We start from the raw sequence: 23,384 nt of genomic DNA on the forward strand, positions 1-23,384 counted from the left end.
TAGATTAGTTTGTTTCCATTTACGCTCTAAATTACGGGTATGTACCATGGTGCTTTAATTTTCTCTCTGACCTTTTTTAGTCTAATAGGTGCAACAATATCCAGTGTTCCAGAGAGAATGGTGCTCATAGTGCTGGTTAGTTCCTCTAGTTCATCTGTTTGTTTGGGTTCACTGAGCATCTGAGACAGATCCGATAAGCAATTTGAAAAATTATCTATGGTGGATGGAAGGATTGTTCTGCCTAATCGATAACGCGGCGAAGCATGATATATTACAGGAGTACGTAATATGCAAGTTACCATGTAATGGTCAGTGACATCATCACTTTGTGGAATGATATCTATATCGGTTGGATCGGTTCCATGTGATATAATTAAGTCGAGTGTATGATTAAAACGATGAGTTGGTCCGGTAACGTTTTGCTTAACCCCAAAGGAGTTTAATAAATCTATAAACGCAGCCCCTAACGCATCATTTTGATTATCTACGTGTATGTTAAAATCTCCAACAATTAATGCTTTATCGACATTGACCAATAGATCTGAGAGAAAATCTGCAAATTCTTTTAGAAAATCAGCGTAAGGCCCAGGCGGTCTATATACGGTAGCCAAGGCTAAAGATAATAGATAATAGTTTTTTTAGCATCTAAGAGCGTAACATTTAGTACAAGTACTTCAAATGAAATAAACTTATAACCCGTTTTCTGAGTAACACTAAGAAAATCTCTATAGATTGTTGCAACACCGCCGCCACGACCAATCAGACGGGGCTCATGTTTATAGGAGTATCCTGATGGAGTAGACTCATTTAGACCGAAATAATCATTTGGTTTAAGCCAGGTTTCAGTAAGGCAAAGTACATCGATGCTATTATCTGTGACTATTTCATTTACAATAACTGCCTTAGGTGTGAGTGATCTAATGTTTAAAAGACCTAGCTTTAGAAATTGTTTTTGTTTACTAATAGCAACATTTTCTGTTTTAATAACAATTAGATTTTTCCTAGATCCTGCAGTAGATTTATGATTTGATCGCACTAAACGAGGAATAGACACAATTTCTATGCAATGTTCTACACTAGTATTTATATCAGTTAATTTGGTGCAGCAGAGAATATGATTTGGACTTTTGGTTACTAGTCAAAAGGTATTTAACATTTTGGAGATGTTATCCGACAGAAGATCCGCTCCGAATCTGCTTGGGTGTAAGCCATCAGCACGGTAAAGCCTAGGACGCTCCCAAAACAGATTCCAATTATTTACAAAGAGCAGTTTCTGCTCATTGCACCATGACGTTAACCATTCATTTAGCGCGAATAATCTACTAAACTTTTCATGTCCTAGATGGTACGTGGGAAGCGGTCCTGACACAATGATCGTTATATCAGGCGATGTGCTGCGTACCGTATCGATCAGATTCCTGAAGTCTTTCTCCAGAACTTCCGTCTGGCGCAGCCTGATGTCGTTCACTCCCGCGTGCAAGACAACAGTTCCGACGCGCTCGTTCAGAATCTCGGGAACGTGAGCGGCGATTTCAGAAACACGAGCACCAGGAAAGCAGTGACTGTGCACCTTACTCTTACCTAATGTAGCGTGGACGTGCCGAACGATGGAATCGCCGATGATCACAGCATCGCGTTCGGTTTCGCGAAGAGGGGAGAAGCGGTTTTGTGTGGATAACTCGAAAACCGGGAGGGTCGGCGAGGGTCTTGGTCTAGACCTGACTCGTGTCTTCCGCTGCGGAAATATCCACGCTTCGTGGTGGCGTGTTGGAGCCGGAGTGAACGAGACCATGGCTGATCGCGACCTCGGCGCTCGGGACTGATGCTGATTAACGCACGGAGTAGACGAGGTCGGAATCAGCGGGTTTGTAACGTTAATCTCTGATTTGTGTGCATCGGCGCGTGATGTTTCAAGAGCCAAACGCCGGTCTATCAGCTCGGCTTGTCTCACTAAAAGGTCGTGGATCTGTTTCTCAACAGCTTCCAGCTCAGACTGCACCGCGTGCAGCTCAAATGTGTCTTCACCTGCACCAAAAGGTAGACTACTTACATCTGATATATTCGCCATTTTAACAGATGGACAGTAAGTTAGCAACTACGCTACCAGTGATGCTAACAATATTAATACTAATTTATGGCTGAAGTCTTAGATATAATCCGTCTTTTTAGTGGTACGGGTGTAGAGTAGACGCACGATAGGCGAAAAATGTTTGTAAGTGAGTGTTGAGAAGACGCGTTCAGCCGTGATCCACGGACGTAACCTATAAGAGTATCCAGCGTTGGATCACTAACAGGCTTGAGACGCGTCTGCTCAACAGTCCGCGTTGTAACTATGAGGTTTGAGCAGTAGTGCTTCTCAGTTAGGAAAAGTAGAAAATGTTTGTTATAAGTAAGTTTAAAGAGTAAAATCAAGAATTATAAATCAAATAGATGGAGCTCCAAAGACAACAACGCGTTCCGACGCGACGCATGCGCATTCGACAACAGGAAGTAAAGGTCAAAAGCCTTTCTCTGTCTCCTTTTCCTCTCTCTCCACGTTGCAGAAGGCCATGCAGTTCCAGTTACAACATTATGCATCGTTCTAGATGGCTGTTGATAAGTCAAGGATGAGTAAAGGTGTGCGCCTCATTTCATGGAATACCAAAGGAATGAATAAGGCCATTAAGATTGGTAAGGTAATAATGCAGCTGCAACATTTGAAAGGGGATATTATTTCTACAGGAAACACATCTTAAAACATCAGATATCCAACGAATCAAAAAGCCTTGGATGAGTCATGTGTTTCACTCGAAATTCTCGGCCAAAGCTAGAGGGGCTGCTATTATTATTACCAAGAATATACTGTTTGAGCCAGCACATATTATTGAGGATGTCAATGGCCGTTATGTCATAGTATCGGGCTTGTTACAGAACCTTTCAGTAGTCCTAGTCTCTATCTATGCTCCCAACTGGGACGATGAGCAATTCTTTATCAACCTCTTTGCTAAAATTCCAAATAGCGACAATCATCATATATTGATAGGAGGAGACTTTAACCTAGTACAAGACACGATTCTCGATAGGTCGTCTTCCAAGCAAATGAATCTATCTAATTCTGCTAAAGTAGTTTTTAATTGCTCATCTCACCTAGGAATTTCGGACCCCTGGAGGTTTAAAAACCCCCAGAGTAAAGTTTTTTCTTTTTTTTTCTCCGCCACATCAAACCTTTTCCCGGATTGACTTTTTCCTGATTGATAATAAATTGTTGCATCTGGTTACCGCTAGTGGCTATCACCCCATAGTTGTTTCGGACCATGCCCCCACCTCGCTTGATATTAATCTTCCTCTTAGCATTATCTCCCCATCACTTTGGAAATTTAGTTCTCATTTATTAGCGCATCATGAGTTTGAGAACTTTGTGGCCACTCAAATTAGTAATTACATTGAATTTAATGATACCCCTGAGGTCAACAGTGGATTCTTATGGGAAGCCCTTAAAGCCTTTGTTCGAGGTCAGATTATTTCCTTCACTTCGTACATGCATAAGGCTGAAAGGACTAAAAGGCAGGATATCCTAGACAAACTCCTCAAACTTGATGAAACTTACGCCACCTCTCCCTCACCTGCCCTTTACAAAAAACGACTTTTGCTACAATCAGAATATGATTGCCTGATGACTCATATTGTAGAGAGACAACTGCAGCAATCCAAGCAACGTTTTTTTGAACATGGCAATAAGGCGGGTAGACTTCTAGCCCAACAGACCCGTGCGGCCAGTGCCTCTAGATTAATTCCAAGAGTTATGTCCCCTAGTGGTAATCTCACTGCAGACCCAGCTGAAATCAACAGAGTTTTTTTAGACTTTTACATTAACCTCTATACCACTGAGCAGTCTTCAGCTTCGATAATGTTCCCCAATCCCTTAGATTCTTTAATATTTCCTAGAATTGATGAAGATTTGGTTAAGGAATTGGGCAGCCCCATCTCCCCCCAAGAAGTCAAAGAAGCGATTAACTCAATGCAAAATAAGAAATCCCCAGGCCCCGATGGGTTTACAGTTGAATTCTACAAGGCATATTCTACTTTATTAGTCCCAATTTTAGTAAGGATGTACAATAATTCATTTCAAGAAGGCCAACTCCCACCGACGCTGTATATGGCTTCTATATCCTTGCTTTTGAAGAAAGACAGGGATCCCACTTCTTGCGGTAACTACAGACCGATTTCTCTGTTGAATGTAGACTGCAAGATACTAGCCAAATTTCTATCTCTCCGCCTCCAAAATGTAATGCCATCCATAATTTCATTAGATCAAACAGGCTTTACAATGGATAGGCATTCTTTCTTCAATACTCGGAGATTACTTTACATTATTTTCTCCCCCTCATCTCATACCCCTGAAGTCATAGTTTCATTGGACGCAGAGAAAGCTTCCGATAGGGTCGAGTGGGAATACCTGTTCTTTGTGTTAGGAAAATTCGGGTTTGACCCCAAACTCATTTCTTGGATACGGCTTTTGTACGCTTTCCCGTCTGCATCGGTATATACCAACGGAGTTCAATCGCCACCCTTTTTACTTCAGCGGGGGACACGTCAAGGCTGCCCGCTCTCGCCTTTGTTATTTAATATAGCTATTGAGCCCCTGGCCATCTGGCTTCGAAGTCACGATACATTCAAAGGCATCACACGTCATGGCTTGGTCCATAAACTTTCCCTTTATGCAGACGATTTGTTATTGTACGTCTCCGACCCCATAGCTTATTTCCCCCCTATACTATCTGTTCTAGAACAGTTTGGATGCCTATCAGGGTACAAGTTAAACTTTCAAAAAAGTGAGTTATTTTTTGTTAACCAATTGGCTAAATCTCTTCCTCATTCTTCATTCCCCTTTAAGTTAGCCTTGGATGGGTTTAAATATCTGGGGATATTTATCACCGGTTCGCTTAAAGACTTGTTTTTTAAGAACTTTACACCACTTTTGGAAAAATGCAAGTCAGATATTGCTAGGTGGAGTTCCCTTTCCCTTTCTGAAATAGGTCGTGCAAACCTTATTAACCCTCTGAGGTCGACAAACGTGAGGGCGCGTTTTGCTGGATTTTCTCCACATTGTAGCACTATAAACTTAAATTACTCCGTCATTTATGGTCATACAGAAAAAATAAATATAAAAAAAGAATCTGTGATATTTCTCCTTTTGTATGTGTCCACTTACAATCAAATCAAAACATTGTGCTTTTGTAAAATAAAGAAAATAAACAGGGTGTGCGTTCTGCCTCTCCGTCGCGGTGAACTTTTTTTTCTTGAGCACGTCTATAAACTGAAACAAAACTCAGCGAATACTTGTCACACATTTATGAGCCATATACCTTTATAAACATTTAAGTGTGTACTTTTAAATGATCGGATTCAAAACGAAAACAAATATTCTCTGTTTAAGTAATTTGTATAAAACCAACAAGATGTCCAGCTTCTCAAACGCTTGCTCATTACAGTTAATTTGGCCACGCCCACTCGCGCAAAAGATATTCACATGCAAATCTCCACATGGAACGCGGACTCGCTCATTACCTCAACAACAAAACACTTCACTTCACTTTTCGTCGAGTTTGAAAGACGTGCCTGAGCTTACATTGGATTTAGGCTACCTCAGAAGAAGAATAACGCGATTTGAAGACAAGAAAGATGTAAGGTAAGAAATTCTTACATATTAGTTTGTTATTGTTGCATAAATGTCACGTTGCAGTTGAACTGTTGCTAGATATATGGGGAATATTATAATATTTAGACCCGTGTTTACTGTTACTGTGTTTGTGGATATCTGCTCAAACGTAGATATGTATATGGTAACCATAATGTTTTATATTTGAGCGCGATCGCGTTTGAATGTATCATATTTTGGATAGCGATCGCGTTTGAATGTATCATATTTTGCTGCGCGATCGCGTTTGAATGTACTGTATCATATTTTGGATGAAAGCAAAACGCACCAAACGGCTTCATGTTTTTATTATTATCTCATTTCATATCATCATAACGGATGGAAACATTTGAAGTAACATGATAATCAATATATTTTTCTCTAGCTTAGTTGTTACTGAAATCTTTTGGAAGATTTATACTGCTATAGGTTATTTATTGTTATTATTATTTTATCCGGCACTGCGCATATACCTTATGCCTACAAGGCACAACAAACCTGGTGTTAATTATATTATATATTGTTGGAAACATTTGTGTGTGTGTGTGTGTGTGTGTATTCTGTGAATTTTAAAAAGGAATTTTAAAAAGCAATTTTAACCAGAAAAATCTAATATTTATTTCCAAAATCGTGCAGGCCTTTCTCTTGATATCAGTCTGTTCACTTTTTTTTTTCAGGGCCCAGATGCCACTGAGGACTTCAACATTCACATGAGTCTCTGTACGTGAACATGGTAAAGTGAACATCTTGGAGATGAAAGGTATGTACAATGTTTTTAGGAATGGCACAAAGGTCTCTGTCTTTGAAGTGCTTTTTTGGCATTTGTTGTGTATCTTTGGATTATGTTGTGTTGTAAATAAATCCAAACAATTTAAAAGCCATTCTTTTTTAAATCTCCTCATTTACAGTATTGTGCAAGGTTGCTCAGAATGACAGGGCCTGATAGCTCCTAATAGGGCCGTTAGGGGAGGTTCTTTGTCTTTCTCAGGTGTGAAAAGCTTACATATTAATGAGCTCCCGCATAAGGCTTTTTCACACAAAACACGTCGTAAAATTTTTAAATCAATATATTGTCTTATCTGAATGAGCAGTCAGGGTGATTTTCACATAGTTTTGCAGCAAATATTCTAGTCAAAAGTCTTGTGAAGAAATAATCAGTATGGGTTTCATGGCCTTATTTCAGTGAGAATTTTTTTTTGTATTTTCACAAACCACGCATAAATGTCATTATCTCAAAACTACAAACTTTTACATACATGCTGCTGATATATTATTGTAGCAGAGTTTGTGCTGAATACAGTGTAATTAGACTTTAGCCATGAAAATGTCACAAGTAACAGAAATAACCAGAAATGTCAGAGCATGTCAGAACACCTCCAGGGCCCAGAAAACAGCTCAGACCTCAGAGGGTTAAAATGGTTATTCTGCCGAAGTTTTTGTATCTTTTCCAGCATCTTCCAGTCTGCATTAATAAATCCTTTTTCGCTAATTTAGATCAGCAATTGAATGGATTCCTTTGGAATAACAAACCAGCTCGCATCAGGAAGTCAGTTCTTCAGCTTCCCAAATCTGAAGGGGGTTTAGCACTGCCAAATTTTCGATACTACTATTGGGCATGTAACATCCATAAATTACTATATTGGGTTGACCTTAAAAGTTGTGCCTCTAGTCCGCCCTGGGTGCATGTAGAGACATCTTCCTCTCGTTATTTACTTTCTAATATCTGCTCCCAGCTTCCCCTTGGGGTACACAAAATCTCGAGCAATCTAATAGTTATTAATACTATTAAGATTTGGCATCAATTCAGAAAACAATTTGGTCTACATAGAGCATCGATTCATATGCCAATTTCAAATAATCACTTATTTTCCCCATCCCTCTCAGACAGCTTCTTTGATATTTGGGCAGCTAAGGGTCTCTCTACCCTAAACGACCTGTATGAAAACGAAGTCTTCTCCTCTTTCTCTTCTTTATCAGCTAAATTTAACCTTCCTAATAGTCATCTTTTTCGTTTTTTTCAAGTGAGGCACTTTATTCAAAAGCTATTTCCCCATTTCCCCAATCGTCCACCCGAATCAGACATTGATTCAATTCTCACCTTCGATTCTGGTCAAAGACGACTGATTTCAACCATTTATGGTAAAATAATCTCCTTAACCCCTTCTCCGATTGACTCCCTTAAGCTAACCTGGAAGCATGATTTGGGCATTGACATTTCCGATGACCAGTGGAAAAACATTCTCAGCTTGGTTCACTCTTCATCTATTTGTGCTAGACATGCCCTAATACAATGTAAAGTGCTTCACAGAGCTCATTTCACTAATGCCAGACTGGCTAAATTGTTTCCTAACAGAAGTGATGCCTGTAACAGATGCAGACAATCCCCAGCCGATCATCTTCACATGTTCTGGTCATGCCCGGCGCTAACACACCTGTTTGAAAGTTTCTAGTATGCCTAGTGAGACCTTGATTAGCTGGTTCAGGTGTGTTTAATTGGGGTTGGAGCTAAACTCTGCAGGACAGCGGCCCTCCAGGACCGAGATTGGTGAACACTGTCTTAAAGGTTCGCTGAGATCATTTCATAAAACTTGGAGCCCTGTACTGACTACTATTGAAGGTCTTACCGAGATGTCAAGACCGCCTGATTAGACTTCTGGGGTGAGGAGGGAGACTTTTCATCTTTTCTTTACCATCTTATTATTATTGATGTGTTTTTATTGATTAAATTTTTTTTTTTTCGTTTACGTACTTTCTCGTCTATGTATTTACTAGTTTATTTTATTATTATTATTGTGTGTTTTTTTTTTTTTTTTTATCTACTTGTGAGTGCTACGGGTGGCCTTAGGGGTGGGGTGGGGTGGGGGGGTTGATGGGTGGGGGTCTATATTGCTGTGTGGAACTGTTCTGTTGATTTTCTCTTTCTTTCAGACACCTTGTATCATTTTACATCTGTTGTAACACCCTTTATTTGTCTACAGAAAATTTAATACAAATAAATATAAAAAAATATATATAAAAAAAATTACTTCCGTTATTACAGTTAACTACGGTTAAAGACCTGCCTGGAACTGCTTTAGCCATGCGTTTCACTGAAAATAATTTCACAACCTAGAACGTTCATCAACCAATCAGATACAAGCATTCAACGGCCCTGTAGTGTAAGCTGCAATAAAGAGTTTAACTGGTAAGATCCTCAGAGGAGTTGTGCGGCGATTATATAAGAATGGAAAGACTGTGTCGTTGAAGGTGGATGTGAGTGTGAGTAAATGTGTGTTAGTTACAGGATCAGAGAATGACACTGTTCCTCTGTCATAGTCCAGCTGAACTCTCACACGCTGAAGCTTCTGTTTAACAGTAAAGTAAGTGTGGCTTTGCTCTGGGGATTGTGAGCCGTATTCGCTCTTAATGTAATTCACAAACCAGACATTAGACTTAAAGAAATCCTCTCCCTTCCTTTGGTTTGATGCTGTGGTTATTCCAAGAATCCAGTATGTATTGTCTCCAACCTCCACATCCCAGCAGTGTGTTCCTGAGTTAAAGCCCTCAGATCCCAGGACACATGGATACCAGTCAAACCTCTCTGGATTATCAGGAAGTGTTTTATCTACATCACTGTCCGACACACTGGTCAGATCAGCAGAGAGTGTGAGCCAAGAAGCTGCTGTGTTTGGATCCAGAGTCAACGGAGCTGCAAAGAGAATAACATCAGATTAGAGGATTAGAAATGATGTATTAGAAATGTAAATGTTAAACACATATAAAGATTTTGTTGAAAGAAATCATAAATCATAACAATGGTCTCTTACTGTCAGAATGGACTGAGGCTTCAAATGAAAGGTATGTACAATGTTTTTAGGAATTGCACAAAGGTCTCTGTCTTTGGATCATTGTTTTCAATAGTGTGTTTTTTTGTCATTTGTTGTGTATCTTTGGATTATGTTGTTTTGTAAATAAATCCAAACAATCAAAAAGCCATTCTTTTTTAAATCTCCTCATTCTTTGTGCAAGGTTGCTCAGAATGACAGGGCCTGATAGCTCCTAATAGGGCCATTAGGGGAGGTTCTTTGTCTTTCTCAGGTGTGAAAAGCCATCAATATTCAGGATGTGTTTATGCTTACTCGCATAAAGCTTTCTTACACAAAACACGTCTTACAAATTTTAAATCAATATATTGTCTTATCAAAAGTCTTGTGAAGAAATAATCAGTATGGGTTTCATGGCCTTATTTCAGTGAGAATTTTTATTTTTTATTTTCACAAACCACGCATAAATGTCATTATCTCAAAACTACAAACTTTTACATACATGCTGCTGATATATTATTGTAGCAGAGTTTGTGCTAAATACAGTGTAATCAGACTTTAGCCATGAAAATGTCACAAGTAACAGAAATAAGCACAAATGTCAGAGCATGTCAGAAAACCTCCAGGGCCCAGAAAACACCTCAGAGCCCAGAGGGTTATAGGCTTTGCTGAGCGCTACTCAGAGGTGCAGAAGACGTCGCAGACCATACAACACTTCATCCTCAGGCGCTCGAGTTCCGCGACAGGTCGCTCTAAAAAGCAGCCGCCTGGCCGGAACACAGCACCCCCACCGGCTCCGCCGCCGCCGTCGGCAGAAGACGACGATGGTCGAGTCCCGCTGTGGCCGGACCGCCATCGAAAGCAGCACGCTTTGCTCTCGCAGTTTCCACAACAGAGGTGACTGGAGGAGTGTATTTTGCAGCCAACGAGCCCGTTATACAACCCGCTCGCCTGTACCCAAACGCCGTTTTCACGGCGACCCAGATCAATCTCAAAAAGATGATTATGTCTGTTTGTCCAGCTCACGCCGAAAGTGTTATAAATGTAGGAATTGTGCCCACTTCCCAGTGCTCACCCCTACACATAAGCATGGCCCGTTCAGTGACACTCACTCACTCAGGGCCCACATCAATAAAATCGGCTCAGGCCACGTGTGTTTCAAATGTAGGAAATGTGCCCGCTGCTCAGTGCTCACCCCTACTCATAAACACTGCCCGTTCAGTGACACACTTAGGGCTCCCATCAATAAACACCAAATGTGTTTTAAGTGTAAGAAGTGTGCCCGCTTCTCAGCACTCACGCTTAGTAATAAACACTGCACGCCCTGTGTCATATACACATATAGGGCTCCCTTCAATAAAACACTTCCCCGTCCCCATGACAAGAGTGTTATGTGTGAATCGGCCGGCCGCTATTCTCAGCGCGCTGCCCCATATAAGCAATGTAAGCACAGTGTCAATGTATCAGCCCAATCGCGTCTCTGGGTCCCTGACACACAGCGACCAGAGCCCAGATACCATTCTACCCCTAGCCATACGTGCAAAAGCATGGGAAATGATCCCGGGCATGTCAGAATGGGTGTTGAACATTATAAAGCGAGGCTATTCGCTGCAGTTCGCTCGCAGACCCCTGCGCTTTCGAGCCAGGGTCGAAACTACGGTGAAAGGCGAAGAAGCCCATCTACTTTGCGCCGAGATAGCGAAACTGCTGAAAAAAGGGGCCATAGAAACCGTCCCTCTGACACAGAGTGAGTCGGGCTTCTACAGCCAGTACTTCCTAGTACCCAAAAAGGATGGCGGTCTCAGACCCATCCTGGGTCTCAGGCATTTGAACAAAGCCCTTATGAAGAGGTCGTTCAGAATGCTCACGACCAGACAAATCCTCGTGCAAATTCGCCCCAGGGACTGGTTTATTTCAGTGGATCTGAAGGATGCTTATTTTCAGATACAAATAGCGCCCCGTCACAGGCCTTTCTTGAGATTCGCCTTCGAGGGCCAGGCCTATCAGTACACCGTTCTTCCGTTCGGACTGTCTTTAGCACCCCGTACATTTACGAAGTGCATGGACGCGGCGCTCGCTCCCCTGAGACAACGGGGTATGCGAGTACTAAACTATTTGGACGACTGGCTAATTTTAGCGCAGTCAGGGGCGGAACTGATAACGCACAAGGCTTTACTACTCAGCCATCTAGAAGGCTTGGGATCTCAAAGTCAATTGGACCAAGAGTTCGCTGTCTCCCAACCAGAAAATCTCTTTTCTGGGAACAGATTTAGACTCAGTGTCAATGACAGCGCGGCTTACGTCACAGCACTCTGCGAATACAGCGCCTGGGGGCGTCATTCAAAGTTGGCAATGTCACTCCTCTCAAAAGTTTTCAGAGGATGTTCTCAAAGTTCTCAAAAGACTCAGCAGTGCTTCAGCTGGGCTTGCTTCACATGCGCCCACTTCAGCACTTGCTGAAGACGCGCGTCCCGGGTCGGGCATGGAACCTCCGGTCATGCACGCCTCAAGGTAACCCAGAACTGTGTTACAGCTCTGGAGCCCTGGAAGGCGACCGACTGGTATCAGTCAGGCGTAGATCTGGGAGCTGTCTCGAAACTGAAAGTAGTCTCGACAGATGCCTCCAACTCAGGTTGGGGCGCCCTCTACGAGGGCAGGCCAACTTTTGGCCTGTGGTCAGGCCAAGAGAAGTGCTTACACAAACTGTCTGGAGATGAAAGCGGTCGAGAACGCTTTTGGGTATTTTCTTCCCCTCTTAAAAGGCCACCACGTCTTAGTCCGCATGGACAACATGTCGGTGGTGTCCTACATAAACTGCCAGGGCGGTCTCAGATCACGGAACCTTCACACATTGGCGGAACGCCTCCTCGTGTGGTCTCAGCACAACCTGCGCTCGCTGAGAGCGGAGCATGTGCCAGGCTGTCTGAACATGGGTCCAGACATGCTGTCCAGGGACAACGTTCCCCCAGGGGAATGGTCCCTTCACCCTCAAGTAGTCCAGTTACTGTGGGACACCTTTGGCAGAGCGGAAGTCGACCTCTTCGTGTCGCTAGACAACACTCATTGCCCAATATTCTTTACAAAGAACAGGGATGCGCTGGCCCACAACGCTCTATGCGTTTCCCCCAATTACGTTGTTACCACAGGTAATCAAACAAATCAGGGAGAACAAATGCTCTGTGCTCCTCGTAGCGCCGCTTTGGAGGAACCAAGTTTGGACTGTCTTCCAGTCAAGTGTTAAACACGATTACGCAGGCTAGAGCGCCCTCTACTAGACGGCTCTATGCTTCCAAATGGTCAGTGTTCTCCGGCTGGTGCTCGGCTCGAAACTTGGATCCACAATACTGTGGGGTGACGGAGATTCTCTCCTTCCTACAAGAGCTTTTGGACGAGGGCAGGTCCCCCTCCACGCTCAAAGTGTACGTATCATCCATAGCTGCGTTTATATAACCAGCGCATGGCCAGTCACTGGGTAGGAACGACCTTATAATCCTTCAAGCTTCCTTAAAGGAGCAAAGAGGCTAAACCCTCCTCGACTCCCTTTGGTTCCTGTATGGGACCTTTCCACGGTCCTGGAGGTCATGAAAGGTAACCCCTTTGAACCACTACAGTCTGTGGATATAAGGTATCTCTCACTTAAAACCGTTTTCCTGATGGCTCTCACCTCGGTCAAGCGGGTGGGTGACCTGCACCTCTGTGAGCCCCACGTGCCTTGAGTTTGGGCCTAATGACTCCAAAGTCATCCTCAAACCGAGACATGGCTATGTACCCAATGTGCTTGCCACCCCTTTCAGAGCGCAAGTTATTTCCCTGTCAGCTCTCTCTGGGTCTGACAGCGAGAATGACGTGAATCTCCTTTGCCCGGTCAGGGCGCTGAGAATTTACGTTGAACGTTCTGCTGCCTTCAGACAGTCAGAACAGCTCTTTGTTTCTTTCGGAAACAGAGCCTTTCCAGGTGGATAGTTGATGCTATCGCGTTGGCTTATACGTCCAAAGGCCTTCGTTGCCATTTGGGCGTTAGAGCTCATTCCACCTGAGGCATGGCCTCTTCGTGGGCCTGGTCCAGTGGGGTCTCACTTAAAAGATATTTGTATGGTGGCAGACTGGGCCTCTCCGTCTACATTTGTAAGGTTTTACAACCTAGAAGTTCCTGCCCTACAGTCTAGACTGTTATCAGTCTAAACAACATATCTGCAGTTCTGCTCGACTCAGTTCCGACCAGACTGCGTAGAATGCTTTAGCATTCTTGTACAGAGTGGACTGTGCTCAGTCCAGTTGTCATTCTACAGTTCAGGCTGACTAAGGTCTATCCTTACTGTTATACTGTGATAAGCACCTATTCATTCATTAGGCAACCATGCTGCCTTCTGTTATTCTCATTAGGCCCACTTCTTGTTGGCCTTGATAGGGCCAGCGCCCTCATTGGTGCTTACGTCACGAGTAGCCTCTCGATAGGTTGCAGCAGTTGCCGCAGAGCAACCAATAGGCGCGCGAGCTGCCTCGCCTAGGTCTGCTCTCTGCAGCAAATGCGTTTTAAATTAATACAAAATTAAGGATAATTTTTGGCTTCAGTATTCTCGAGAAAAGGGATTTTCCCATAGCGTAAGCTAGTTTACACAACACTCGTTCCCTCTTCTAGAGAGAACCGAGGTTACGTTAGTAACCGAGACGTTCAGTCTATAGGTACAGTATGTGCGTTTTAATATATAAGTGCGCAGACGTGTAGTCCTTCCCTACAAATCAACCCTCAACTAACTACTTGTCTGGCCTTAAAATTAATAATACAGAATTTTATCGCTTCCACGTAGCCGTGACGAACCGGAATTATCCCGACAATGCTTTATCTGTAGAGAGGTAAAGGGAGGGGAGGGAGCGTTCAAGCGTCCAAGCGCAGGTCCTTCATCAGATCTGGATACAGCCAGGATCCGGCGGACTGCGGTAAACCTCGGGATAAACAGAGAGACTAATATTAGCGTAGACGGCATTCTTCTTATGATGTAACGAGTACATCAGGATTCATGGGAAGTGTTCCCGGTTCCGGCTGACCTAATCTATGCAGCCTAACATTGAATTATAGAAGTCTATAATGTATTATGTGTATGCTAGGTCAAAGAGATTGTTTTTAGTCTAGCTTTGAAATGGCAGAGTGTGTCTGCTTCCCGGACAATGTTAGAAAGACTGTTTCAAAGTTTTGGTGCTAAATAGGAAAAGGATCTACCGCCAGCAGTCGATTTTGATATTCTAGGTATTATCAACTGGCCGGAATTTTGAGTTATTTTGAATTCATGTGTTATGGTGCGCATTCACCAGTGTTTTCTTTGTTGTGTTGGTGCACGTAGGCTACTCCTGATTTTGTCAGTCATCTCATCTCTTATATGTTGTGTCTCTATGATCCTATCCTGTCCTATTCATGGTAGCCTGTTTGTGGACATTGCGTCTTCACGTGCTGTAGTTGGGGGGCCCGCAATGATAATCCTGCCTGGTGTTGGCTCGTTACGCCACTGGTGTTTAAATCTGAACTATCTTCTGCACTGTTGTCAAATCTGCTGAGACTCACTGTGTTGGACAGTTTCCAGCATCTTCTTCCAGACTCTGAATGGCAGGTTATCCAGATAACGCGACACATGAATCAAAGCTCCAGAACTCATCCGTGGATCCGGCTGTGAGATCTGGACTCTGAGGAACATTCAGGAGTCAGAACTGCAGTGAATTTGAGTTCAGATCCACTGAGAGAAGAGATACGAGAAGCTCACTCACCTTTCCATCGTGACTTTATAGTTCTAGAAAATACAGAGTTTGAAAACATTTTAATATATTATCAAACACATGTATATTGTCAATGAGTCTCTCTATACAAGTTGTTTTATGCACAGAGAATGAAGCCAGATTGATTTGTCACCTTTATAAACGAGACGTCATTGTCTTTCATCATCTCCTCCATGTATCTGATTGTGTGTGAAAGAGCTGAGATGTGTGTGTTCATCTCATCCAGCTTCTCCTTCATCCTCTGCTTCTTCTGCTCCTCTTCCTCTCTCAGTGCAGTGATTGTAGCTTCTTCTTCGTCTCTGAGAAACTGATGAAGCTTCTCAAACTCTTCTTTAATCTGACGATCTGTGTGCTCAGCTTGAGACTGAAATCAAATCACATTCACTTCAGTCAGCGCTGTATGAACACACACTCCACTAATGTCAATAATAAACTCTGTGTGTGAATGAGTATTTAACTCTTTATATCCTCACCTTGATGTGTTCAATTGTTTTATCACACTTTTTCTTCATTTCTTCTCCATGTTTGAGCTTGTTTTGTAAGGACGTCAGTGCTGTATTAAATTCCTCCTACAGGTTAAGATGAAAATCTGTGAAACTTATGCAGCTCTAAGAGGTTTAAACATTGTATGTTTGGATGTTTTTATAGTTATATTATTCATATGTTGAATGGGTCATTCTCATGGAAGCATTTGTGTCTGAACATTGCAGGACATATATTTTTTAATTATATAATTTGGAAAGGATGAACGTCAATAAATCATGTTTTTACCAAACAAATGTGTTTTTTGCAATGGCCAATTCTTAATTATTATATCCATGTAGTTGTAATTTTGTGGTTGTGCAGATACAAATACAGAAAGAGAAAGTATGTTAGTATCAGTCACTTTTTGGCGTGTCTTGTAATTAATCACATATTATTAATGAAAAAATATTAATAACCCATGACATTTCTTTTTTCTATGTTTTGTGCCAATGCTGTTACATTCAAGAAGATTTGAACATCAGAGGGTCGAAGTTTTATGTAGAATTTTATATCAGTAGTAAATTATAGAGATTTAGTCTGTGTAAAAATAAATACTGGTCTATTGTATACACAAATAATACTCTATGTTTAGCACTGTATTCAGCATATGAAATTAGAGACATTAGTCTTACCTTGTAAGATGAAAGCACTTCACTGATGGGTCTGAATGTGTGATTGGTGTGTTTCTCTGAGTCTATACACACTAAACACACAGGCTGTTTGTCCTCCAGACAGAAGAGTTTGAGTTTCTCACTGTGTAAACTGCAGATCTCCTCAGATCCTGATGAACGTTTCTCATTTCCCTCCTTTATCAATGAATCACACAAGTTTTTTAACACAAGAATAACTGGTGGATCATCTCTAGAGGATCTTCTCCTGCAGACAGGACATTCCTGAGTTTTCTTAGTTTTCCAGAACTGTTGCAGACACTCTTTACAAAAACTGTGACTACAGGACAGAATAACAGGAGTCTTGAAGATTTCACAGCAAACAGGACAAGAAAGCTCTTCCACAGATTTTGAATCCATTTCCTCGTCTTGTAAAAGATCCAATAATCTACTATTTACTTTCACTTTCTGAACTTTGGTTTAAAAAGTAAACAACTATTACAATCAAAATCTCATCTGGTTTCATTCAGAAATAAACAAAAATGCTATGAAATAAAGTGTCCTCCTCTGTTCTTCATAACACTGACTCGTTTTAGCTTTCAGTAAAGCTGAAAGGCAGAAATAATGACTCACTTCCTTTTAGGTTTTGTAAGAGGGTGGAGTTTTTGAAGACAGACTGGATGTATAGACTGGATTTGTATCACTGTAAAGGCGCTTTGGAACAATCTACATTGTAATCTATCATTATAAATGAAGATGACTTGACTTGACATGTATAGTTTTATCTTTATTTTATGTGTGCTTTCAAGCATATTCTGGAAACAAAGAACTGAATAAAGAATCAAGTGAGAGTCTGTAGCATAAAAAAAAAACATTATAAAATAATTTAATACTATAAAACAAAATAAGTTTACTAATATATATATTTAGAGATAGACCGTCATTGTGTGTGGGTGTGGGTGGGTGTGGGTGGGGGGGACATGGATGGTATAAGTTGCTGACTTCAGAACATCATACTAGCATACTTCTCTTCCTATTTCTGCCATTTTTTTTTTTTTTTTTTTTTTTTTTTTTAAGTCGGTAGGAAAACTTGCATCACCATCTTCCAGTTCAGCTTGGAGTGAGCATCGAGTTTGCAAATCGATTTCTATTCATTTGGATATACATAAATATGTAAATTTTTCTCATGGAGAAAAATCTAATGTGGTAAACTGCACAGTGAACTCTGTCAGCTGGTACATTATTATTAAAGGTTAATTAATAATTGATTTGTACACAATTGCATGCACAATATGCATTTTTTTAATAAAACATATGTACACTGTTAAAAAAAATTACATCCCCAAGTCAAAAATTTCTAGTGACTGATCACATCTAAATTTTTCAATTAGTCTGACGTATTATTTCTCATTGAGCCAATGTTAACAGAGTATTGCAACAAGAATTGCACTTGGGCCAATTTAAAAATTTAGATGTGACCAGTCACTAGAAAATTTTGACTTGCAGAGGTTAGAATTTTTATACAGTGTAATAATAATTTTTTTAACATGAATTTAAAGGCAGAGGGTCACTAAGAATGTATAAACTAGGACAAAAATCATACTGGGTCTGTGATATCTTTAAAATATAGTCGTGTAACTCTCTCCAGAAATACTGGACTTCTGAGCATTGCCATAAGACATGAAATAGGTTGCCTTCCTCTCTCTGGCATCGCCAACATTCAGGATTATCCTTTGAATCAGCTCTAAATAGCCTTCTGGGTGTCCAGTAGAATCTGTGTAAAATTTTAAATTGTATGAGTCAAGTCAAGTCAAGTATATTTGTATAGCGCTTTTCACAATACAGATTGTATCAAAGCAGCTTCACAGTATTACATCAAAATAACACAACAAGGTTTGTTTCTAGTGGAAAAAACGTCCACGTTTGGTAAGGCTGATCAATAGTATTATTGATTGATTAAATTAAATTAAATATCCCCAACTGAGCAAGCCAAAGGCAACAGTGGCAAGGAACCGAAAAACTCCATCAAGTGACCTAATGGTGACCTAAAACTCCATCAGGTGACCTAATGGAGAAAAAAAAAAAAACCTTGGGAGAACCCAGGCTCATGAGACGTGTTCCAATTACATTTAGACATCAATTTTACATTACCAGTGAACCTCCCCCATTCCTCATCATCAAATGAGCATCCCAAATCTTTTTCCCAAATTATCTAAACCACAGAACTAATATTTTGGCCCATCTGACTAATAAGAAAGGAATAATATGTAGATGCCTCGTGACCAGTACCCATAATATTCCGGATCATCTTGAGAATGTTTTTACCCCTGGGAACATATGAGGGGGAGGAAAAATACTTTTGTATGTGACCGAGTGAATACGGACTGAGTACATAGACAGTAAAAGTATTTTTCCACCCCCTCATATGTTCCCAGGGGTAAAAACATTCTAACTTAGAGTCTGATCTAGGGGTCCGTGTGCTGCCCGGACGGCTGCGATCTAAAATAGCATCTACTACCACATTCTCCTGCCCATATGACCGGATAGTCACCTAAATCACTCAGAATGCCTTCTAAAGTGGCAAAAAACACACTGTTTGTAGCATATATGTATTGGTCAGGAAGTCTCTCATCTTTCTGGGGTGCAATGTGTTTTCCAGTGTTCCCGGAACCGTCCCTGCTTGTTTTCAAATGTGGAATAACACAAAATATGTATCATCTTAAAGGGGGGGGGGGGGGGGGGGGGGGGGGGGGGTGAAATGCTATTTCATGCATACTGAGTTTTTTACACTGTTAAAGAGTTGGATTCCCATGCTAAACATGGACAAAGTTTCAAAAATTAAATTGTACGTTTGAAGGAGTATTTCTGTTCCAACAATGCTCCTTCCGGTTTGTCACAAGTTTCGGAAAGTTTTTTTCGAGTATGGGCCTGTGTGACGTCAGATGGGGCGGAATTTCCTTATACGGGTCCTAAGGGCACTTCTCCCGGGAGGACGGGCGCGCACCTGTAGACCAGAGCGAGAGAGCGAAAGCAGTACGCCCATCAAAGCGCTGTGCTCTGCTTTAGGGAAGTCAATGTCACCAAAGAAGTGGGTTTTTGGTTGCCAGGGCAAGACAACCCTGCACAGATTCCCAAAGAACCCAGCGTTAAGGGACCAGTGGATGGAGTTTGTTTTTCCAGAGCATCAACGGAGTTGTGCAAGACTGTTTGTTCCCTGCATTTCGACGATGATTATTTTATAAACAAAGCCCAGTTCGACGCCGGATTCGCGACGATCCTCTAATGCTTAAGGATTATCCCAACGATAAAGGTTCACGGTCGTGCATTGGAACCGCAGGCGGTGAGTAAAACTGCTTTTCTGCTTCAAATGTCTGAGTGTTGTTAGCTATCTGCGCATAAGCACAGCTTTAGCTCCGCTCACACGGCACGCCTCCAGCCGCTCGTTTTTTTCCGGAAAGACTCGGTACAGCCTATATTTCTTTTATAAATATAATAAAACTAAAGATTTTTTGGAGATTTGAAGGATGCAATACTACTCTATATGTACTCAAGATTAACATGAGATTGACTGAAAATGAGTGTTTCACCCCCCCTTTAAAGCTTATAATCTCAAAAATATATAATTTTTAAAGCATCTAACCACTTCGATCAACTCTGAACGAGAGCTGACTAGTCGCTCTAAACCGGACACGTGGGCGCCACCTAGCTGCGAAAATATTAATTGTCATATTTTTCAAAAATACTGCCTTGATTTAACACAAAATTGAAAGCTTAGAGTTTGAACTTTACAGTGAATGTAGCCAATTTGAAAAACTCCTAAGTAGTTTTGAGTTATTTGCTGATAAATATAATTTCTTTTTTTCATAATCTATAAAATACTTTTTTGTACTATATACTGCAATGTGTCAAAAACATCATACAGAACATGAAACATTCACAGATCGCTGAAAATGGCACAACATTTTTTACATCATATTATTACAATTCAAATGAGCCCAAAATGAACATAATCTATTGCACTGATCACAAGAAATTCCTCATGGAGGAACAATTTTAAAAAATGCCCATTAGGGGGCGTCAAGGACTGAACAAAAAGATTATCTTGGTTCCAAATGCTGTAACCTTTGATTCCTTTATGCAATCACCACAAAATTTTATCCAGATGCAGCTCACATGTAGAGGAACTTCACATGTGAAATAATTATTTACAGAATTTATATATAAGAAACAATACTAAAATTCAGAGTCAGTTCATTCGCATTCGGAGATCGACTATTTTTGACTGACAAAATGCCGGCGGACACAGCTGAGTTGTTGAAAGTCCGAATGAGTTGTTCAAAATCTTTCTTTTTAGTAAACTCTGTGTTCTCAATGCTCGAGTTCATGTGTAGAGCCCCTTGTGAAACTTCGAGCAAAGTTTCATGTTGTGTCGAGCCTACTTAGTGTTTTAAAAATAGTGATTTTGATGCTGTCATAATCGTGCCCCAAGCACTCCCATTCAAAAGGCAATTTGACCGAAAACGAAAATACGGTCAAACTTAAAAGTGGCGTTTCCATTCTAATCATGCTTTTAAATGAAAGCTTGCCTCGGGTAGATTAACAAAAAGACCCTAGGTTGCATTTTTGGTGAGAGTTACGCTTTATTGTATCGGTACATGGGTTTAAGAACTCACCGATAACAATGCCAGAATTTTTGAAAGTATTGGAATCGGAACAACCCTAATTCATATTCTTAAAAATTATTTGTTTGGAAACTGTAACTGAATCTATTAGAGCAGTGTTCTTCAACCCTGCTCCTGAAGGACCCCCAATACTGCACGTTTTCTTTGTTCTTTGCCCATGTGATAATGAGCTGATGAATTGAATCAGGTGTGTTTGATTCTTTGCCCATGTGATAATGAGCTGATGAATTGAATCAGGTGTGTTTGATTAGGGAGACAAAGAAAACGTGCAGTGTTGAGGGTCCTTCAGGAGCAGGGTTGAAGAACACTGTATTAGAGTGATAGATTAGAAAGACTTTTACAAAGGGAAGCCTTTTGGATTTTTTAGTTAAAAGCTACCATTTTTCCTGGGTTGAATGCAAAATTTGATTTAACTCCATTCTTGTAAAATTATTATAATTATAATTACCGTATTTTTCGGACTATAAGTCGCTCCGGAGTATAAGTCGCATCAGTCAAAAAATGCCTCATGAAGTGAAAAAAAACATATATAAGTCGCACTGGACTATAAGTCGCATTTATTTAGAAATTTATTTCACAAAATCCAAGACCAAGAACAGACATTTAATCAGGAAAGGCAAGTTATTCAACTACACAGTAGCACACAGAACAACAGGCTGAATGTCCAGTATGTTAACGTAACACATTAACGCCCGTTTCACACATACTCCGTTTGTAGTGCGTATATTTTTCCGTACCTTTGTTAACAGGTCAGAGCTTTCACAATGCACGCGGTTGCAGTCCGTCGATCCGTTCCAGGTGCGGTGCGTATACAGCAGTGCAGCGATCGTTTCCGCACCGAGTCTATTTTTGCTGTGCTGCACGCGCTGAATTAAAGTGACAGCACACGGTTTGTGGTCAAAATGAATACAGATTGACCAGATTGACATGAAAATGTAGTAATTTCATCATTAAATGCATTTAATTAAATACTAGCCTACTATTTTTCACAGTCATCTTTTTACTTCAAGCGTTGGTAAATCAAGTAAAACTACAATTTACTTCAACAAGGCGACATAATGAACAACACTCGTCTCATTCGTGGAGGTGGAAAAACAAGTTATTTGTGACATGCAAGATTTATTGTATAAAGATTTAAATTATGCAAAAGAAAGGGTATGAGTCTGCTGTTTTTGTCAATTTTAAGTTTTAATTTAAAATGTATGCGATTTTAATATAAGTGCATGGTTAAATATTTTACCACTTGCTTGAGCAACTTAATATATAATTATATAGAAGTAATGCATTGAATAATAGTTTGTTTAAATTGTGTTTAAACGTGAATACGTCGATTAAAGAGTATACGTATAAAGAGAATCGCAATGCTGACAAAAAACTTTTTCTTTTTTTTTAAATAAAATTTGCTGATAACTTCTGGATTTGAAATACAATGTGTTTGGGGTTACAGCCGCGGGTCAGTTACGCACTGCAAACGCAGCTTATGTGAAAGCACTTTAGCGCGTGCTGCTCCTGCACAGCATATGCACCGCACACGCTATTCAGCTACACAATAGCATAAAGAACAAATATCTGGGAGGCTGAATAAGCTAAATTAACATAAGCCAGCGAGTCCAACAAGCAAGTTACCAGTATTCAAGTTCACCAAGCTCCCCCGATCTCATTCCTCATCATTTTCTTCATCATCCGTGTCGCTTCTGAACAACTCCGCCAACTAGAGCGCCCCCTCGCGGCTGTAGACGGTAATGTTTTCTCTTGGTTCATCTCAGTCTGAATTAATTTTGATATATAAGTCGCACCTGACTATAAGTCGCAGGACCAGCCAAACTATGAAAAAAAGTGCGACTTATAGTCCGGAAAATACGGTATTGTTAGTATTATTATGATTTTTTGGTAACACTTTATTTTACGGTGCCCTTGATACAGAGTAATTAGGCAAGGCAAGGCAAGGCAAGGCAAGGCAAGGCAAGTTTATTTATATAGCACATTTCATACACAATGGCAATTCAAAGTGCTTTACAAAGAATAAATTAAAATAATAAAAGAAATAAGAATAATTAAAACAGTTTAGAAAAATAAAATAAAATACAGTACAAACAGTCGGACGAACAGTGGCACAGTGCTCTGCTCATTCAGTAAATGCATAGCTAAACAGAAGTGTTTTGAGTCTGGATTTGAATGTGACTACAGTAGGAGCACATTACTTAATTAATTACTTAGCAATAGACTTTGTAATAACATGTAACAAAATGTACTTAACATGTAACTAAGTTATGGAACAGCCTGTACTTACAGATTGTAATTACGCACATGTAATAGGCAGCTA

At 40.7% G+C, this 23,384-nt stretch overlaps 1 protein-coding gene across 1 annotated transcript; it reads right to left on the reverse strand.

Annotated features, from left to right (window-relative positions):
• Positions 1 to 8,805: 8,805 nt before the first annotated feature.
• LOC307171398 (E3 ubiquitin-protein ligase TRIM35-like) lies at positions 8,806 to 16,799 on the reverse strand (the record flags this gene model as incomplete). Its single annotated transcript, XM_079893006.1, has 6 exons — positions 8,806 to 9,365; positions 15,038 to 15,156; positions 15,238 to 15,260; positions 15,380 to 15,610; positions 15,720 to 15,815; positions 16,404 to 16,799. 6 exons carry the CDS (start codon positions 16,797 to 16,799, stop codon positions 8,806 to 8,808), a joined length of 1,425 nt encoding a protein of 474 aa, XP_079749132.1.
• Positions 16,800 to 23,384: the final 6,585 nt, after the last annotated feature.

This window comes from Squalius cephalus (genome assembly GCF_949319135.1).
Source record: "Squalius cephalus genome assembly, chromosome: 14".
Classification (NCBI taxonomy): Eukaryota; Metazoa; Chordata; class Actinopteri; order Cypriniformes; family Leuciscidae; genus Squalius; species Squalius cephalus.